The sequence below is a fragment of the Mustela putorius genome, unplaced genomic scaffold, assembly GCF_011764305.1.
Source record: "Mustela putorius furo isolate JIRA1106 unplaced genomic scaffold, ASM1176430v1.1 tig00003901_pilon_pilon_pilon, whole genome shotgun sequence".
Lineage (NCBI taxonomy): Eukaryota > Metazoa > Chordata > Mammalia > Carnivora > Mustelidae > Mustela > Mustela putorius.
In genome coordinates, this window is record NW_025422049.1 from 4,079,875 (window position 1) to 4,098,187 (window position 18,313).

Here is an 18,313-nt window from a genome sequence, read left to right on the forward strand (position 1 = left end):
TCCTTCAATCTGACAGTCTCTTGAGATCAGTCCTTTTAATTCTTACATAAGATTTCATAGCTTGGATATACCACCTTCTCAGAGATGGATGTATTGGTGGTTCTTTTTCTTTTTTTCTTAACTATATTAACAAAGTCATTATGTTAACAACGTTAGGTTGAATTCCCTTGTACATACTCCTTCATACACAACCGTGATTATTTCTTTAGTAGATTCCTGGAAGTTGAATTGCTTGGTCAAGGAATATTCCCAATTTAAATTTTGATTGATATCACAAAATTGTTTTCTAAAACTCCTTTACTACTTTATAGTCACATACAGAAGTATGTAATTAGAGTACCTCCTGACTACCAGGCACCGTGATTAGGACCAGAGATAGAAAAACAAAGACATGGACCCTTCCCTTTGAATGCTTTCATAATAATGAGGTAGACATATCAATGGATAGCTTCGGTATAACGTGATAGGTCCCTAACCCTAAAAGAGAAACATCCCATCTCTTTGTGAAATGTTCTAGATAGGCAAGGTCAACATTGGCCAATACAAATACAAAGCAAACCACATATGTAATTTGAAATTTCACAGTAGCCACATTCAAAATGTGAAAAAAAGTTGGGATTAATTAAAATTCTTATTTAATTTAATATATATCTAAAATATTGTCATTTCCATATGTAGTTACTATAACAATTATTTATTGGATATATTCTATTTTTTCTTTTATATTAAGTCTTCAATTCTGACTAGCCACATTTCAGATGTTTGGCAGACACATGTGCAAGTGGCCACCATGCTGGACAGTACAGACCTAGGTCATTCAGCACTGATTTCCTACTTCTACTTCTGAAGCATTCCTATGGTGTCTCCCAGAGGGGAATATTTTTGCCTTTTGAAGGGGAATGGAATGAAGAAGCAGTATCAATTATAAATATTAATAGAGACCATCAGTCTTACTTAAGAGAAAAAGACCAACGTCCCAACAGAGAGTACAGAGAAGTAACTGCAAAGAGACTCGGAGTTTTCAGCCTAGAGAAATGTGCAAGTTAAGAAGAGCTTATTCTCCCAAAGTTAGCCTGCCTTGAGATCCAAGGTGCTTGATTGAGTTTGGTGATCAGGCATGATGAGATACTCCATTTGTTACCTTTGTAATACATTTATAATTTCAGAGTGTAGCTTTGTGCAATTGGATAAACCAAGAAGGATAATAATTATAAAATGTACAAGACTCAACTCTAAGGAATATTTGTTAGAGGAGCATTAAGGACTGCCATTCTTAATAAGCTGAAAAGACATTATTCCTGGAATATTTGAATAAGCATATGCATTCTTTCTTGCCATTGAATTTCAGTAAAGTGCAGTGATACGGTACTGGTATTCCTGGAGAGATCTGGGTCATGTCAATCTTTACTCACTGAGGATGTATATTTTTATATATGTCTTTAGGAAAAATAACTTTGACTTTGGGGCCAGGAGTACTTCAATTAGACCTACTATAACCAGCATTGCTCATTTGGAGGTGGATGTTCCAGTATGGGTGATTTTAGTTATATTACTTTCTATTCACTTATAAAGTTTATGAGTGGCCAGTTTGTGAAGTTGGTTAGAACACAGAGATAGTACAATCATGGGTGCAGTCCTTCAGTTTAAAAGTTTTCCTACCACCCTTCTTCCTGACTGAGCTCCATTCATACTGGGATCCTTAGTGTTCCTCACACATTCCACACAAAGCTTAAGGGTTTTGTGTAATTGCTATTCCTTCCTCCTGGAAGGTTCTTCAACTAAATATTCATATGACTTCACTCCATTCAAAACTTGGTTCAAATATTACCTCCTCTGAGCCTTCTTTGTTTCCACACAGCTATATTATATTAATTATAGCATATTTTTATTCATTGTCTACATGTCTAAACCCACCACCCTCTCGTATGAGTTCTGGGAAGGTAGAGATTTTGTAAAAAATTTTATTCACTGCTATAAACTTAGAAAAACGGTGCCTGGTGCAAGTAGGCACTCAAAAAAATATTTGTTGAATCAATCTATAATATAATTTAATACTGTCTGTTCATTACCAGCTATACCCTTAATTCTAACAGTTGGTTTATAATGTCTATACTTGGGTTTGGGAGGCTTGCCTCAAAATGTGGCTATAAATACATAGCATAGATCTGATTGGAGATCCACTAGAAGCTGAAGACTCTCTATCTTCATCCTGCATCCAAGGCTGATGTGCCATCAATGTGTCCTTGTGAAGCTGCATTGGTTGTTCATTTCCGATTCCCTATTGATCAGCCAGTATCTATGGTGTCCTGGATGTTAAATATTTTTTTTTTGCCTTTGCATGTATTTCCAACGTTTCCAATGTGCCAGGGTATGCTTTGAAGATATTTGTTGAATGAATTAATAAATACATCCCCATAGAAAGTACTGCCGTATCTTTCTAGTGATGTATGGGTATGTCCCAAAGGGCAATATAATTTAATTTTATTGGTCTTAATATGAACAAAACATTATTTCTAATAAAACACAAAGACTGGAGTTATGTAGTTACCTTAGTCTACCTGCACATACGTTTTGACTTCCTTTCTCAAATCAACAGAGGAAAGACTATGTGGTTTTTCTTTGGTACCCATAGTCTATAGCAAGTAAGTTAACTTGCATTATGTATTCATACAAATATACATTATAAATAGCTTCTTGCCTGTAAAAGACAAAGTAAACTCAAAAAATTATAAAGCTTCACTGCCCTGAAAGGTTGTTCTACTAAATGTGCCCACACCTCTCTATCTGTCTTGATTGGTTGGAAGCAGCCTAATTCATTCTGTGGTGAAAAATTAATCCTTGCCTTATTATTTTGAAGTGATTCTCAGCACATGGCTGAGAATTTTTTCTGTCATTTTTGAGTGCCCTCAGGAAACTGGCTTAACTTAAAGTGTATAAAATATCCCCCTTGAACTTTAAAATGAAAACTACTATGCCTTTTGTTCCTTATGGCCAATCTAATTTCACAAAAGTAACTGAACCAAGGGAATCCAACACATTTTCAATATGGCTTCTAACATCCGTCATATTCACATTATTGGGGAACAGAGTAGATAAAATTTTCTTAAAAAAATAATAAGCCTCTTTAATTGGAGTATGTTAAACTAACCATACTTCGAATCTTTTGCCATACTGTACCTGACTCAGTACCACTATCATTTGAGTTTCAAGGGTTTCCAGTAATTGCAAGAGAAATTCATCAGGCAGCACTGGCCTTAATTCAAAGAAACGGATAGAAAGCAATTAAATGCTTAAAAGTTTTAAGGATAAATTAGGAGGTAGGTGTTAAAAATCTCTAGCTCCAACAAAAAGTGGATGAAAGATTTTTAAATAGGCTATCTGACTAGCTTTCCTGTTCTCAGTTGCAAATCCATATACTGTATATGAGTATTAGACATACAAATTAGCCCCTTTTACTATGCCTAGGAACATAAAGGAAAAGGTTAGTGGGTCAAGAGCAGATACCCCTTTTTGGTAAGATTTGGTTGATGTTTAAAATTGCAATGAGAAAACAGATAAAAGGATTTCCAGAGCTTCTGTCCTAGTTACTGTTTTCTTCCAACATTATCTGCCCTCAGTGACCTCATTCACTCTCACAATGTCAGCTGTTGCCTCTGTGCATACATGATTCCACAGTCTTGTTCTAACCTTAATACTTCACCAGAACTTCAAACCTCCAAAGCTCCTGGGTCAAACATGACTGTCTGGATAGCCCATTGGCAGGTGGAACCCAGCACCTCCAAAGATGATTTCATTATATTTCTCCCAGCACCCCACCCTGCCACAAACCAAGTAGTCATCAGTCAACAGCTAGTTCAACTAGTCATCATTTAACAAATCCATCTCCAGCACCAGTTATCTGTAGCTAGTGTTGGGCTAAGTGCAGAATCCCTTAACTCTATTAAATCACTGCCCCATGCTTTCAGTTACTCAGGCTCAAAACCTAAACCTTGGATTCCTCCTTTTCCCTCATTTTTTTCTATTCTTGCCCCCAGAATATTCACATGTGTACATGAGCACACAGGTGCACACATACACACACACACACACACACACACACACACACACACAACACAACTAGCTGCCAAACCCTGAGACGACATTTATGCCATTTCTCCTTAAAGAATCGCTTTCTTTGCACTCCCACTGCCACTGCCCTAATTGAGACGCTCATTATTTCTCACCTTGATTATTGCAATGCCATCCCAATTTGTGTGCCTGCCAAATCCTTAGGCCTCCAATTCGTTGTTCTCCACATTAGTATTGGATTTATCTTTCTGCAAAGGGTGCTCTGATGATATCATTTCTTTACCTAGAAACCATCAGTGCTCCCCATTGCTATCAAATTAATCTTCCTAAAGAAAACTGATCATAACACTCATTTGCTCAGAAAATAGCAATGCCTCCCTGCTGCCTAATAAATTGAATCCAAATATCTAAGTGTGGCATTCAGCGTCCTCTACGATATGGCCCTAATCCTCCCTTTGAGCCTTAACTTCCACTACCATCTATGCGTAAATATACTCTAGCCAACCCCAGCAATTTCCTTTGCCTCAAATGCATGTTGTGCTTTACAATGTCATATTTTCTTCAAACTGCCCCCTCACCCTACCCATTGCTGTCACCTGTCAGAGCCCTACACATTTTTCAAGGTTCATCTCAAATCCTACCTCGTTAAAGCATCCCTGATCAGCCAAGCCAATTTTAATCTGTTGTTCCTTTAAACCACTTCTTTTAAACGGATTTTATTTATTTATTTGACAGACAGAGACCACAAGTAGGCAGAGAGGCAGGCAGAGAGAGAGGAGGAAGCAGGCTCCCCTGCGGTGCAGAGAGCCCGATGCGGGGCTCGATCCCAGGACCCTGAGATCATGACCTGAGCCAAAGGCAAAGGCTTTAAGCCACTGAGCCACCCAGGCGCCCCTAAACCACTTCTTTTTTTAAAGTTTTTATTTTAATACTGGTTAGTTAACATGCAGTGTATTATGAGTTTCAGGTGTACAATTTAGTGATGCAACACTTCCATACAACAGTCCGTAATCATCACAAGTGCCCTCCTTAATCCCCATTACCTGTCTGACCCACTCCATGACCACCACCACCTCCTCTCTGGTAATCATCAGAGAGTCTATACCTTGAGTATAAAACAATTAAGTTTTTCAAATATGTGTTCTCTAGAATTTAGAGTCTGTTTCTTGGTTTGCCTTCCTCTCTTTTTTCCCCTTCGCTCATTTGTTTTATTTCTTAAATTCCACGTATGTGTGAAATCATATGGTATTGGGCTTTCTCTGACTTATTTGCTCAGCATTATACCCTCTAGCTCTGTCCATATCTTTGCGAATGGCAAGATTTCATTCTTTTTTATGGCTGAGTAATATTTCACCATGTATATATATCTCACATCTCCTTTATCCATTCATCAGTCGATGGATACTTGGGCTATTTCCATAATTTGGTTATTGTCGATAATTCTGTTTTAAACATGGGGTTGCATGTATCCCTTTGAATTAATGTTTTTGTATTCTTTGGGTAAATAACCCAGTACTGCAATTGCTAGATTGTAGGGTTCTATTTTTAACTTATTGAGGAAACTCCATACTGTTTTCCAAAGTGGCTTCCCCAGTTTGCTTTCCCACCAACAGCGTAAGAGGATTCCTCTTTCTCCACCTCCTCACCAACACCTATTATCTCTTGTGTTGTTGATTTTAGCCATGCTGACAGGTGTGAGGTGGTATTTTATTCCTGGGTTGCAAGGGTGGTTCAGTATTCACAAATCAATCAATGTGATACACCACATTAATAAAAGGATAAGAACCATATGCCCAATGTAATAGATACAGAAAAATCATCAGACTAAGTACAACATCCATTCATAATAAAAACACTCAGCAAAGTAGATTTAGAGGGAACGTACCTCAACATAATAAAGGCCATATATGGAGACCCACACCTAACATCATCCTCAGTGAGGAGAAACAGCTTTTCCCCTACAGTCAGGAACAAGACAGGGATGTCCACTCTCACCACTGTTATTTAACATATAGAACGGAAAGTTTTAGCCACAGCAATTGAAAAATAAACCACTTCTTTTCTTCTTAAAAATATTTTGTAAGGCATTTTATTTGAAACTAGAGAATAAACAATTTCTTTTAAAACAAAAATTCTCTTCCCCCAGATGGCAAACACAGCCCATTTTCATTGTAAAAAGTATCAACAATACATAAATCCTAAAGAAGGAAATGAAAATCCTCCATAACCTCCATGTTGTGAACATGTTGCTATATATCCTCCTAGCCCTCTCTCTCCCCAGACATCAACACATCTACACACACACACACACATATTATAGATCATTCTATTCATACTGTTTAGTAGCCTGATGTTTTTCATTTGATGCATCATAATTATTCCCATGCCAGTTCATAATCTTCTGTAACATGATTTAATAGCAGTGTAACCTTGTACTATTTGTAATACCAGTTATTTTATTAATTTCCTTCTGATGAATATTTAGACTCATCATAACTTTCTACTAGTTTTTAAGTGTTACAAAGATAGCTTTTTAGTTTGTACACATTCATAATTAACTCATAGAAATGGAATTGTAGGCTAAAAGGGTAAGCCAAATTTTAAGGTTTTTTGGATAAATGATGCTATGTTACCTTCCACTAGGGTGGGTGTTTTTTTAATACTCTCATGAAGAGTATATGAGAGTGCCCACTACACTCTGATCAACACAGGTATTTTTTAATCTGGTAACAATTGAGCCTGTACTGTGTCAGTTATGCTGCATTATAGTAATTTTACACTTGTATTCTTCCAACTCCTACCCTAATAGGCATCTATATTTTAACATCTGCAGTAGCTATCATGGGACCTTATGCATACCAGGCACTCGGGAAACTGGCTTAGGGAAGGCCTACCATGTTCTCATAATTGCCTGTCCACCATCACTCTGCAGTTTCCATATACAAAGTAGAGTTCCATGACCAAGGGAAATGAGAAGGGATAACAGTGTTGAAGACCAGCATCTAATCCCATTGTGGTTGCTTCACTAATGTCCCAATGTCTATCACTGGGATAGCTAGAGCCTCAACATTTTAACAATAGCTATTTATAAGGGTAGCTCATGTATGATACAGGTATAAACTCAAAGCTGCTTGGCCCAACTAAAAGAAAACTGGTCATGGCATTTTTAGGTGGAAAGAGACAGCTGGTTTGGAGACTTCCTCAGCAAGTCTGGAATAAGTTCATGTATGGCTTGTTTTCTTGCAGCAGTACATTTGTTCGGCCTGACTTGGCAGTTGCAACCAGTTGAAGGACAGCTCTATGAAAATGGAGTTAGCAAAGGGAACAGAGGGACCGAATCCGTGGATACTACTTACTCTCCAATTGGAGGAAAAGTTTCCGATAAATCAGAGAAAAAAGGTACAGTGATCAAAATGACTGATTTATTGATTATTGATTACTTTTCTTCTAATTCGGTTATTATAACCAAAGCTGGGATGTTTTCACTTCACATTAAATTTCATGATCACTCGAAAGAAGTACTCTACGTGGACAGAATAAATACATGTAAATGTCTTATGAAAGCAAATTTTCCTTTCTCTAGTGCCTTGAGTATAAACCAATTAAACTTTTCAAATATGTAGGCAATTTTGAAAATAGATAAATATTTACAGGATGGAGGTTTCAATACAATGGAAATTGCATTTCACATATAACTACCCTGAAGCAACATGGGATTTTGATTAAGTTCGCTGTGTCCAAGCCTAACATTTATATATAACATTTTACAAAGGGTATATGGAAATTTCTTCTGTTTATAATAAGAAAAAGCCTTTTATGCTTAATATAAGGGTGAATGTTTATGTCAAAGTGGGGGAACATGAATTTTTTTCTAGTGGGGAACATGAATTCTTTGCAGTTGGAAAAAATAAAAAAGTACTCTGAGTACTGAATTGTTCAATTTAACCAATGTAAGCTTGAGCTACCTGACTTATTTACAATAAATGTCACATACCAGCACTCCCAACATCTTCACATTGAATGATCTGAGTCTCAATATACAAGTATTGAAAATAGCTGGAAGTTTCTATTCTCATTTCTCTTGAAATAGGATTCAGCACACAGGGACTCAATGTAAAATTTCAGGATGTCAATTCCAAAAGCAGAAATTGAAAACAGAACATAGAGCACAATCCTAAATATTTTTAGGAGATCACATTCAAACAGATGAATGAATGAATGAATGACCCAAACCCTACCCTCAAGAAACTTAAAATCTTACGGGGTAATAAGACAGTCTTACTTTGGCTGATGAGTTGCAAACAAGATATTTTGTTTTGTAACTGCTCGAGTTACTAATCTTTACTTGTGTTTCTAGTTTCTTTTGGGGGTTATTGGTAGGGTGTACTGTTTGGTTTTTGCTTGCTTTTGAAAATGTAATTCTATGCTTCAGTAAAACTCATGCTTAGGTTTCAGGAAAACATTATGATTTGTCCTAGTTTTTGATTCACAATGCAGCTTGCTTTATGTCCTCGTTTAGAAATACTGTCTCTAGCCTGGGCTGACCTTTCCCAGCAATTCCATTGTTGCTGCTGAGACGGGCTGAGGGTCAGAGATGACAGAGGAAAGGGTCTGAGTATACTTGGACTCTGGCTTTTTCTCTCTTATCTTCTTTCCCACTCTTTGATTCCTTTATATGTGCAAGTGCAAGAGCCACCATTTGGTGCCTAGGGGTTTCTTGCTGTTCACACTTGAAATTCATGAGTTATCTGTTTGAGGACAAAAAACATGCAAGACAGAAGGTCACTACATAGTCGTTACCAGAACATATTCATTTGTTTACTCTAATTCAGACATCTGTAGTTCCTTTCCACAAAGTACCGTTGACCCTTGAATAACATGGGTTTGAATTGCCCAGGTCCTGTACAGATTTTTTTCAATAAATACAACACAGGGCTGGAAATGTATTTTCTCCTCTTTATGATTTTTTTTAATAACATTTATTTCCTCTAGGTTACTTTATTGTAGGAAAACAGTATATATTACATGTAACATATGAAATCCATGTTAATCAACTGTTTGTATTACTGGTAAGGCTTCAAGTTAAGTTTTGGGGGAGTCACAAGTTATACGAGGATTATTTGACTGCATGGGGTTAAGAGGGAGAAGATGGCTATACCTAACCCCAGTGTTGTCCAGGGGTTAGCTGGAGTTTTCTGATGACTGGAATTTTTTGCATAATTAACCATGTGCCAAGAATTATTCCGGACCCTTCACATGTATTATATCATGAAGGTAACATTACGGACCTCATTTTCCAAATAAAGAAACAGAGGCTCAGAGAGGTTAAGTAACTTGCCCAAGGTCACAAAGCTAGAAACTGCAATCTGATTTTCTGTACAGGGTAGAGATTTTCTCTACCCTGTACAGAAATTCACACACGAAACATATATGAAAACCACAAAAGACACTTTACCTAATGAAAGCAAAGCCCCAGAGTCTATTCATGATGGCTTTTAGAGAAATCCTATACAGCTATATTTTAATGTGTTGTAACAAGTTTCATAAATGAAAAAATGTTTTTAAGTTTCTGCTCAATTATAACAACAAACATGATGAACAATTCCAATTTAATACTTTATGAGGAAAAATTATTAAGGATTGAAGCCATATATACCAACTTGTTATCTTAAACTGATTTTTTTGGCAGTCTGAACAAAACCTTAACTGTAACTGCACATCATGGTTCTGCTGTATTAGGTCTTTACTGCATATCACTCACCGAGTAAAAACATAGCTCCTGTTTTATAATGCCATGTGTACACTAAACCAAACCTTGCAGAAGATGAAATATACCTAAAAGGATATTTTCAACTGGTCATCTGTATCCTGTTATGATTTTCTAGACATTGCATACCCCATAAATACAGTTGTAGAAGCTTGTCTTAATGATCTTGTATGCATTAAAATACAAAACCAAAAAACAAATAATCCTTTTTTTACATTGTAAAATTTCAGGATGTCAATGTTTTTTACATTGATTTCCTCACTCTCCTAGAGGACTGGACATTGTAGGGCTGTGGTTAAGATCCTAGACTGTGGAGTCAGACTCATCTGGCTTTGAACACTGTGTCATTTCCTGGCTCTCAAGCCTCAGGCAATGAGTTGATACAACCTTGCTGAACTAATATCTTACTCTTCTGCAACACAAGGACGATAATAATAGTACTTGTCTCATAAGTTGGTTGGGAGGAACAAGTGAGATAATGGTTTTAGTGCACAGTGCCAGGCACCGAGTTAAAGTTAGCAGTAATTATTGGAACAGGTGATTGGAAAATTACCTTGAGTTTATTGACATCCCATTAGGTACTGTAGATCCTGCTTCAAACTGCTATCAGGTTTTCCACAAATGATGGCCTTCTTGAGATTTATGTTTTCTCTTTTTAAAGTTTGATTTCTCTTTGCTTAGCAAGTTAACATCTACTATTTCATAATCATCATTACCCTCATTGTCAAAGATGGATAAATAGAATGACACTGTAAAAAGAATAACAAATTCTACTGGAATTGTTTCCCCATTAACAGTAGTTATATATATCTGCTTCTCCTTAGGAGACTAAAGAATTTTCTCACCATGTAGTTTTCCAAATGAAAGAAAACAGAATATTTGATTATAGACATTTAGCATGCTAATGTTTTATTTTTGAAATGTACTTGAATAATTTGAATTTAATTTCAAAAAGAAGACATAAGTCACAATCACATCTTGGAATCTGCCAGAAAAGCCAGCTGTCAGTTGTTCAATAAACATTTATAGAATTGAAAACATTATACTAAAACAGCCCCTACTACCTTAGAAGTTTATAAACTAGTCATAACTCTTTCTCTTTAATGCACATTATGTAACAACTACTTTAAACAGAGCAAGGGACAGAAAAAAGTAAAAGGCTTACTCCCAGACCTAAGTCACATAACATCCATAAATTGAACTAAATATAATTACAATGTAATTTAGCAACTAATATGGAATGTTAAAATCTGAAACATTATCAAATCCAAAGTCTTTGTTTAAAGATGAAGAAACTGAGGTCCAAAAGGGTCAAGAACCAGAGAGAAATCTGAACCAGAACAGAGGACATTTGATTGTAACTCTTCTGTTTTCTCATCTGTTATTGAAATAATGTAACACAGACTAAAAATATAAATGGCTAAAGAGGTTTTCTAAGGATGTGTCAAAGGCAAAAACTGAATAGGTAGGGAAATTAATTTTATTCAGGCTATTGCAATAGGGAAAGCGTTCCAGATCTGGAAGATCAGAGTGTCTGAGCAAAGTGGATTTTGCCTTAGACTTTTCTAGGACTACTGGATAAGGAACATGTGGGATGATTTACAGCTGGGGTTGTCTTGTGCTCAGAAGTCTCAGTCAGTCAACTGACCAGGAAATGTTTCTGTCCGCATCTAGCTAGTTGAAGGAGAACAAATAGTTCTGATCTCAGCTAATTATTTATGAGGCAAAGAATAGGCAATTGGAGGGTCTGTATCTGGTCTTTCAACAGGCTCCAGCAAAAGGGGAAAGGTCCTTCTTTGCCGTTGTTACAGGTCAACATAGGAGTCTTCTGCAGTTCTTATGGGATCCATGACAAAGGGTAGACAGAGAGCCATATCTAATAAGTCATAGGGGAAAGAGCTTTTAGTAAGGTTGTTTTTGGTTTTTGGTTGTTGTCCTAGAACATAAAAGAGTGAGAGATTTGGGAAGACAAAAAGTTGGGAAGATTTCTTACCCAGCAGTTTTCCAGGAGCATAGGGCTCAGGTGAAGTCCAACATTGTCATCCGTCATCTGAATAAGGAAGAAGTTTATCGGGTAGTGGACAGTACTAAATTCTTGTAGGTTAGATGCCAAAATAGAGCATGGGAACAAAAAGTGGATGGGGAGACAGAGCTAAAGGATACTCAAGTCCACCTTTATCTCCTTTATAATTTTTGCAAAAGTCTGTCCTTGGGGGAAAGTGGCATTTCTCTTAAATTCATTCTACAAGATCTATCTCCACAAAGTTGAAGGGGGAAGAAAAGGTACTTTCTAGTTCAATGTCTGCTGAATATATGACCATAGAAACAACATAGAGCTGATTGACATGACACAGCGTACAGCCTGTCTTGAAGGTGCGTTAGCCTAGACCAAGTGATGACTAGAGCTCTTCACCTCTCTGGGCTCAGGTTTCTTATCTGAAAAAGGAGGGCGTTGGCTTTGTCCGGGTTGAAAAATAATTTTCCCTCTAACCTTCTAGTTTCTAGGCTGAGGCACCCACCCACCCCTGCTGTAATAATAATAATAATAATAATAATAATAATAATAATAATAAAACAGATTAACAGGAAGGAGAAAAACAGTTTAATAACATGTTTATGCCCTGCATATGCAGGAAAGACCCAGGAAAACAGAGTAACTCCTGGAATGGCCCAGGCCGCCACCTTACATACTATCTCTAGCTAAAGACAAAAGCTGTCAGGGGCGGGGAGGGAAGCCAGTTACATGAGGCTGTCAGACAAAGCACAGGGAGCTGGAGTATGGCTGCTAGACAGAGTGAAGTCCTCTTTTCCACTGATGAGTTTCTAGAGATTTAGGCACATCTTCTTCCTGGTACAGAGAGGGATCCCCCTTACACATGTCAATTTCCCTTATAAATGTAAATGTCCCCTTACCAAAGGACCTTCTACATGGTTTTTCTGTCTGCCATTTCTTCAAGATGATCCTTACATCAAAGAATCATATTGTGGGGTGCCAATTCTGCTCTCCTTCAGCTTTGAAACTTTTAAGGAGTGGAGGAGGGATAGTAGGCAGGGAAACACATTTTGCAAATTATACCTTACCTGCAAAGCACAAATTTAAAAAAAAAAAAACAGATAAAAGCCACATCTCTCCAGATAAAATGGGAGGGGGGCTCAGATTCCTGCTACAATTCCCCCTGCGTTCCCCTTTCTCCTTTCTTTGCTCTCCATTCTCCTCCCAGTTGCTAATGCTTTGACAAACAAGGGGTGATGCTCTGTGGGACTCGCTTAACCCTAAGGTCCCCTCCAGCTGTGTACATTAGGAGTCAGTGAATTCGAATTTTGCAGTTAGGGAAGAACAATTAGCCCTTCCAAATAAAAGTGGACCTATTTTTGCAAAAGGCATGTATAACTCCTGGAAAAATGGTTGAAATGTGTGTCTGTAAAATGTGCCAACCACTTTGCCATTTAAATTTACTTGCCGAGAATTCTGTTGTAATTCAAATAATTAATTCCCAGTTTTCTGCCTTATAAGTTTGAATTTCTGACATGTATGTAACAATAACAGTCTGCACTTAGAGAACATTTACAATTTCAAAATACTTTAATGTGTTTCATCCACATAACAGTTTTATGCTGTAGCAGCTATTGTTACCCTTGTTTTACACTTGAGAAAGGAAAACACAAGAAGGTTAAGAGACTTGGCTTGCATAATAGATACAACTACAGGCACAGCTGAAAAGAGGATCTAGTCTTTTAATGTTAGCTCAAGACCCTTCTTTGAGTCTCTTCTTTTAAAATTTCTTTTCTCAAGGCCAGTTGCTTAAGTAACAGCTGTCTTGATTAAAAATCTGCATGTATGTGGCGAAATGTGTATCTTTTCTGTAAGAGTTCTTAGATCTGGATTCAGCAAGACTCCCCTCCTCCTGAAAACAGAACACATACCCCTTTGGGATTCAAAGTTAACAACCCAAATGTACCTTTCATGACCTCCTTTCATTGTAGACCTAGCTGGAGAGGGGTGTGTGTGTGTGTGTTGATTGTTTTTGCTTTTGTTTTGTTTTGTTGCTTTGTTGTGGTGGTGTTTTGTTGAGTTTTACCTGTGGCATATTTATATTGGAGGCAATTTATTCAATGACAGTTGTGGACCTTAAATAAAAAGTTGAATTTCAGATTTACTTGTAGTTTCACTGACATTTATTTCACAGACCCAGCCAGTAGGTAAAGATTCATTTTGTGGTACAAAAGTAAAGAACTGCACCAACCCCACCCAGGTAATCACTGTGCGTTCGGATGGAACACAGTCCTGCAGTATAATTCTGTGGTTCTTCAATATTGGTTCATAGGACATGTGGATATTAAAATGCACTCAGCTGCCCTTTGAGTCAACCCATAGTTTTGATATCTTTTACTTAAAGGATATTAGAGCCCAGGACATTGTGGTAGAATTGGGAATAATTCATATAAGTACAACAAACCACATGAATAAAATAGTAGTAATGCACTAACAAAGACAACAATGTTGGGAGCGTAACATTATTATTTTTAAAGATTGATGGCAAATTACAGCAAACGTTTCCTATAATGCTATATAGATGTTTCTCTAATACAAGGTTTCAGGGGGTCCAGCTAGAGTGCTGCAGCTTGTTTTCAACTATATTAAATCACTTTATCAATATACTTCAGTTTTAACAAAAGCTTTTCTAAAGCATACTGGAAACCTGACTTCTAAAACAGATTTATGGAAAGGGTTCACTAGGCTAAAAGGCAAACTTATTTACGGTATAAAAAATTCATGTTAAATGTTCTTGGTCATATATGTTTAATGTTTCCTTTTAATCCTTACTTGACTTTGTTTGTTTGTTTGTTTAACTAATAGACACCTTTCCTGTAGAATGTATCTCCTTCGTGGTCCCTCTAGCCTAACAGCATACATCTGACAGGGGCGCTGCTGGTATGCTGTGGAATGGCATAGGGATCCTCCTGGAATAGTCCTTCAAAAGCTAGGGGATCTGCCCAGAACATCTTTATACCATCACAGTTTTTTGAGAGAAACAGTGCATTGTAGAAATTTACCAGCCGTGTGTGTTCCTAATTCTGTTGAGTATCTGTTTATATCTTACGGCTATATTATTTTTGGAGGAAGTTCAAACTTCTACTAGCTTTTGAATGAAGTCAAAGGTAATTCTCATATGTAAAATTTGCTTTTGAAAACAAAATCTTAGAGTTCCAGGGTTGAACGCACAAGTCTGCATTTCCCTTTGCGTAACTTCGGCAATCCCGTAGATAATAATCACATATCCTTTCTTGGCCTCCACCTTTCTAATACCATGAGCCCTTGGTTTTACTTCTGAACTCTCCTTGTAACTGTATTTCCCTCGGTCGTTTTACTTGCCTTTTCCTATGTCCATTATATATCCTACCGAAGGTATGAGAACTGCACACAGATACCATAGTCCCATTGCCAGTGGCTCAGAAAGTGGGAAGAATAAAAGCAAAAAGTTAGATTGTAGGAGAAATGATTCTTGACCTCCCCAACCTCCAATATCAAGGGAAGAAAAATGAAATGTTACTGTTTACAAGCATACAAGTTCATGATTTTTAGTGCTATGTGAGTCAAGATGCTATTTTAACTGTACCAAGTACTATGGAATGCTCACGAATGAAGCAGAAGACATAGCTTTTGCCCTTGAGAAAATCCTATTCAGCAGGAAAGCTGGAGGAAGCACGAATACATGCACACACAATGCAAAATAACATGCAACCAACTGGTGTACAGAAATAGAAATAAGATGGTTAGGTGATTAAGAGGCTTAAAAGACAAAAGATGAAAAGATGATTGTTTATTATAGAAGTAGTTTGAGCTGGGCCTTGAGAAACCAGAAAAATCAATCCAAGTTGACCTTAAAGAGCGCATATTTAGGAGAATGGACTAATAGAGTAGTGGGGGGAAATGCAGATGGTAATAGCCTGTGGTAAATGGATAATGAAGCAGTAGAGGCAGCAGATGGAGACAGCTTGGCAAAGAAAGGAAGGAGATAAATAGTATGATAGCTAGATGAAGGGGCAGTTGGGTCATTTTAGTTGTTGTTTTTTTGTTTTGTTTTGTTTTAAGAAAGACTTGTGCTTGTTTGAAGACAAAGAATAAGAAACCAGTAAAGAGGTAGACATTGAGAATGCCAGTAAGAAAAGAGAGAGTGAAGGGTCCGAAGTCTGGACAGAAGAGAAGGAAGGAGCCTCAGAGAGAAACTGGGACATGGAATTTTATGGCACACTGAGTATGAGAGAGGCATATTGATGTTGTGAAAATGAGAGGTAGGAGTTCCAAAAGAGGACCCATAGATGTTTGTGTCTTGTTCCATAGATGCTACTATCTTTCCGAATTTCATATTACTGTTGTTGTCATCATTATTTTAAGATTTTATTTATTTATTTGAGACAGAGAGTGTGAAAGAGAGAGCATGAGTCGGGAGAGCAGCAGAGGGAGAGGGAGAAGCAGACTCCCTGCTGAGCAGGGAACCCAACACGGGCTTGATTCTAGGACCCTGAGATCATGACCTGAGCTGAAGGCAGACACTTCACTGACTCAGCCACCCAGGCGCCCCAGTATTGTTGTTACTATGTGTTATGAGTTTTAATTGGGAGATGTTTTAATTTGATATTATTGAATATTTTCCGAGTTCCTTAAAGATGGAAGTTAAAAGCGATAGCAAATACGACAACCCCTGAAAACTGGTGCCTCCCTGGCTGCTTCTTTTTCCCAGGGCCTGGCACAAGAAGTTGTACAATCCCCTTATTACTCTCAACTATGGGATAGGTGGGTCTTAATATAATCGCCTTTATGAAATGCCCGGAAGGTAGATGTCAAGATTTTAGACAGCCATGACTGCCCTGTCCTTTGGGGATTTACATTCTAAGATACAAAAGGGGGTGCTGGATAAATTGAGCCGTAACTAGCCCAGTGTTAGCCTGACATTGTTTAAAAATACAGAAAATGGGCATCCTTGCTGTGTGCTATCAATGACATATTCCAAAATACTGGGCAGGAGACAATTCATCAGATATCAGGTATCAGATAACCATCTAAAACCACTTGGAAACACATCAGAACTCTTGGACAGGTCATGATAGTTTGTGTGTATATGTGTCTGCAGGCTCTACATACCAATTTAGAACTTAGAACCATATCTTTTGGAACAACTTTAATGAGCTATATTTTACATACTATATAATTCCCAATTTAATGTATACAACTGAGGGGCGCCTGGGTGGCTCAGGGGGTTAAGCCTCTGCCTTCGGCTCAAGTCATGATCCTCGCATCGAGCCTCGCATCAGGCTCTCTGCTCAGCAGGGAGCCTGCTTCCCCCCCTCACTCTGCCTGCCTCTCTGCCTACTTGTGATCTCTCTGTCAAATAACTAAATAAAGTAAAAAGTAATAAAATATACAATTCAGCAATTCCTAGCATATTCAGAGTTGTGTAACCATCATGGCTATTTAATTCTAGAATATTTTCATCACACTGAAAAGAAACCTCATAGGCATTGGTAGTTACCCGATATCCCCACTTCTCCCCAGCCCCTGGCAACCACTAATCTATTTCCTGTCTTTATAGATTTACCTACATGTACATTTTATATAAATGGAATCATATAATGTGTATTCTTTTGTGTCTGGCTTTTTTTCAGTTAACTTAATGTTTTCAGAGTTTGTCCATGTTGTGGCTTGTATTGATACTTCATTCCTTTTTATGGTTGAATAATATTCCACTGTGTGAGTATACCATATTTTGTTTATCTAGTCATCAACTGATGGACCTTTTGTGGTTTTTCACTTTTTTTGCTATTATAAATAATGCTGCTATAAGCATTCATGTACAAGTTTTTGTTAGAACACCTGTTTTCAGTTTTTTAAGAGGCCAAAGTTAAAAGGGTGCCAATTTCTCCACATTCGTCAACACCTTTATTGTCTATCATTTTTATTTTAGCTATCTTAGTGGGTATGAAGTGGTATCTCATTGTGTTTTTAACTTGCATGTCCTTGAAGGCTAATGAAGTTGAGCCTCTTTTCCTGTGCTTATTGGCCATTTGTATTTCCTCTTTGGAGAAATGTCTATTTGGATCCTTGGCCCGTTTTTTAATTTGTTTATTTGGATTTTTACTGGTCAGTTTGTAAGTCTTCTTAATGTATTCTAGATACAAACCTCTTTTCTAATATATGACTTGCAAACATTTTATCCCATTCTCTAGGCAGTCTCTTCACTTTCTTGATTGTGTCTTCTGAGGCACAAAAATTTTTAATTTTGATGAAGTCAAATGTATCTATTTTTTCTTTCATATTATGTGCTTTTGATATCATATTTAAGAAACTACTGCCAGGGACGCCTAGGTGGCTCAGTGGGTTAAGCCGCTGCCTTTGGCTCAGGTCATGATCTCAGGGTCCTGGGATCGAGTCCCGTATCGGGTTCTCTGCTCAGCAGGGAGCCTGCTTCCCTCTCTCTC

At 37.5% G+C, this 18,313-nt stretch overlaps 1 protein-coding gene across 1 annotated transcript in view; it reads left to right on the forward strand.

Moving 5' to 3' along the window:
• TENM1 (teneurin transmembrane protein 1) overlaps positions 1-18,313 on the forward strand; it is a 797,330-nt gene that overhangs the window by 507,358 nt on the left and 271,659 nt on the right. Inside the window, exon 8 of the mRNA XM_045068252.1 lies at positions 7,315-7,467. Within this exon, the coding sequence (XP_044924187.1) occupies positions 7,315-7,467 (153 nt within the window). The remainder of the gene's footprint in view (positions 1-7,314; positions 7,468-18,313) is intronic.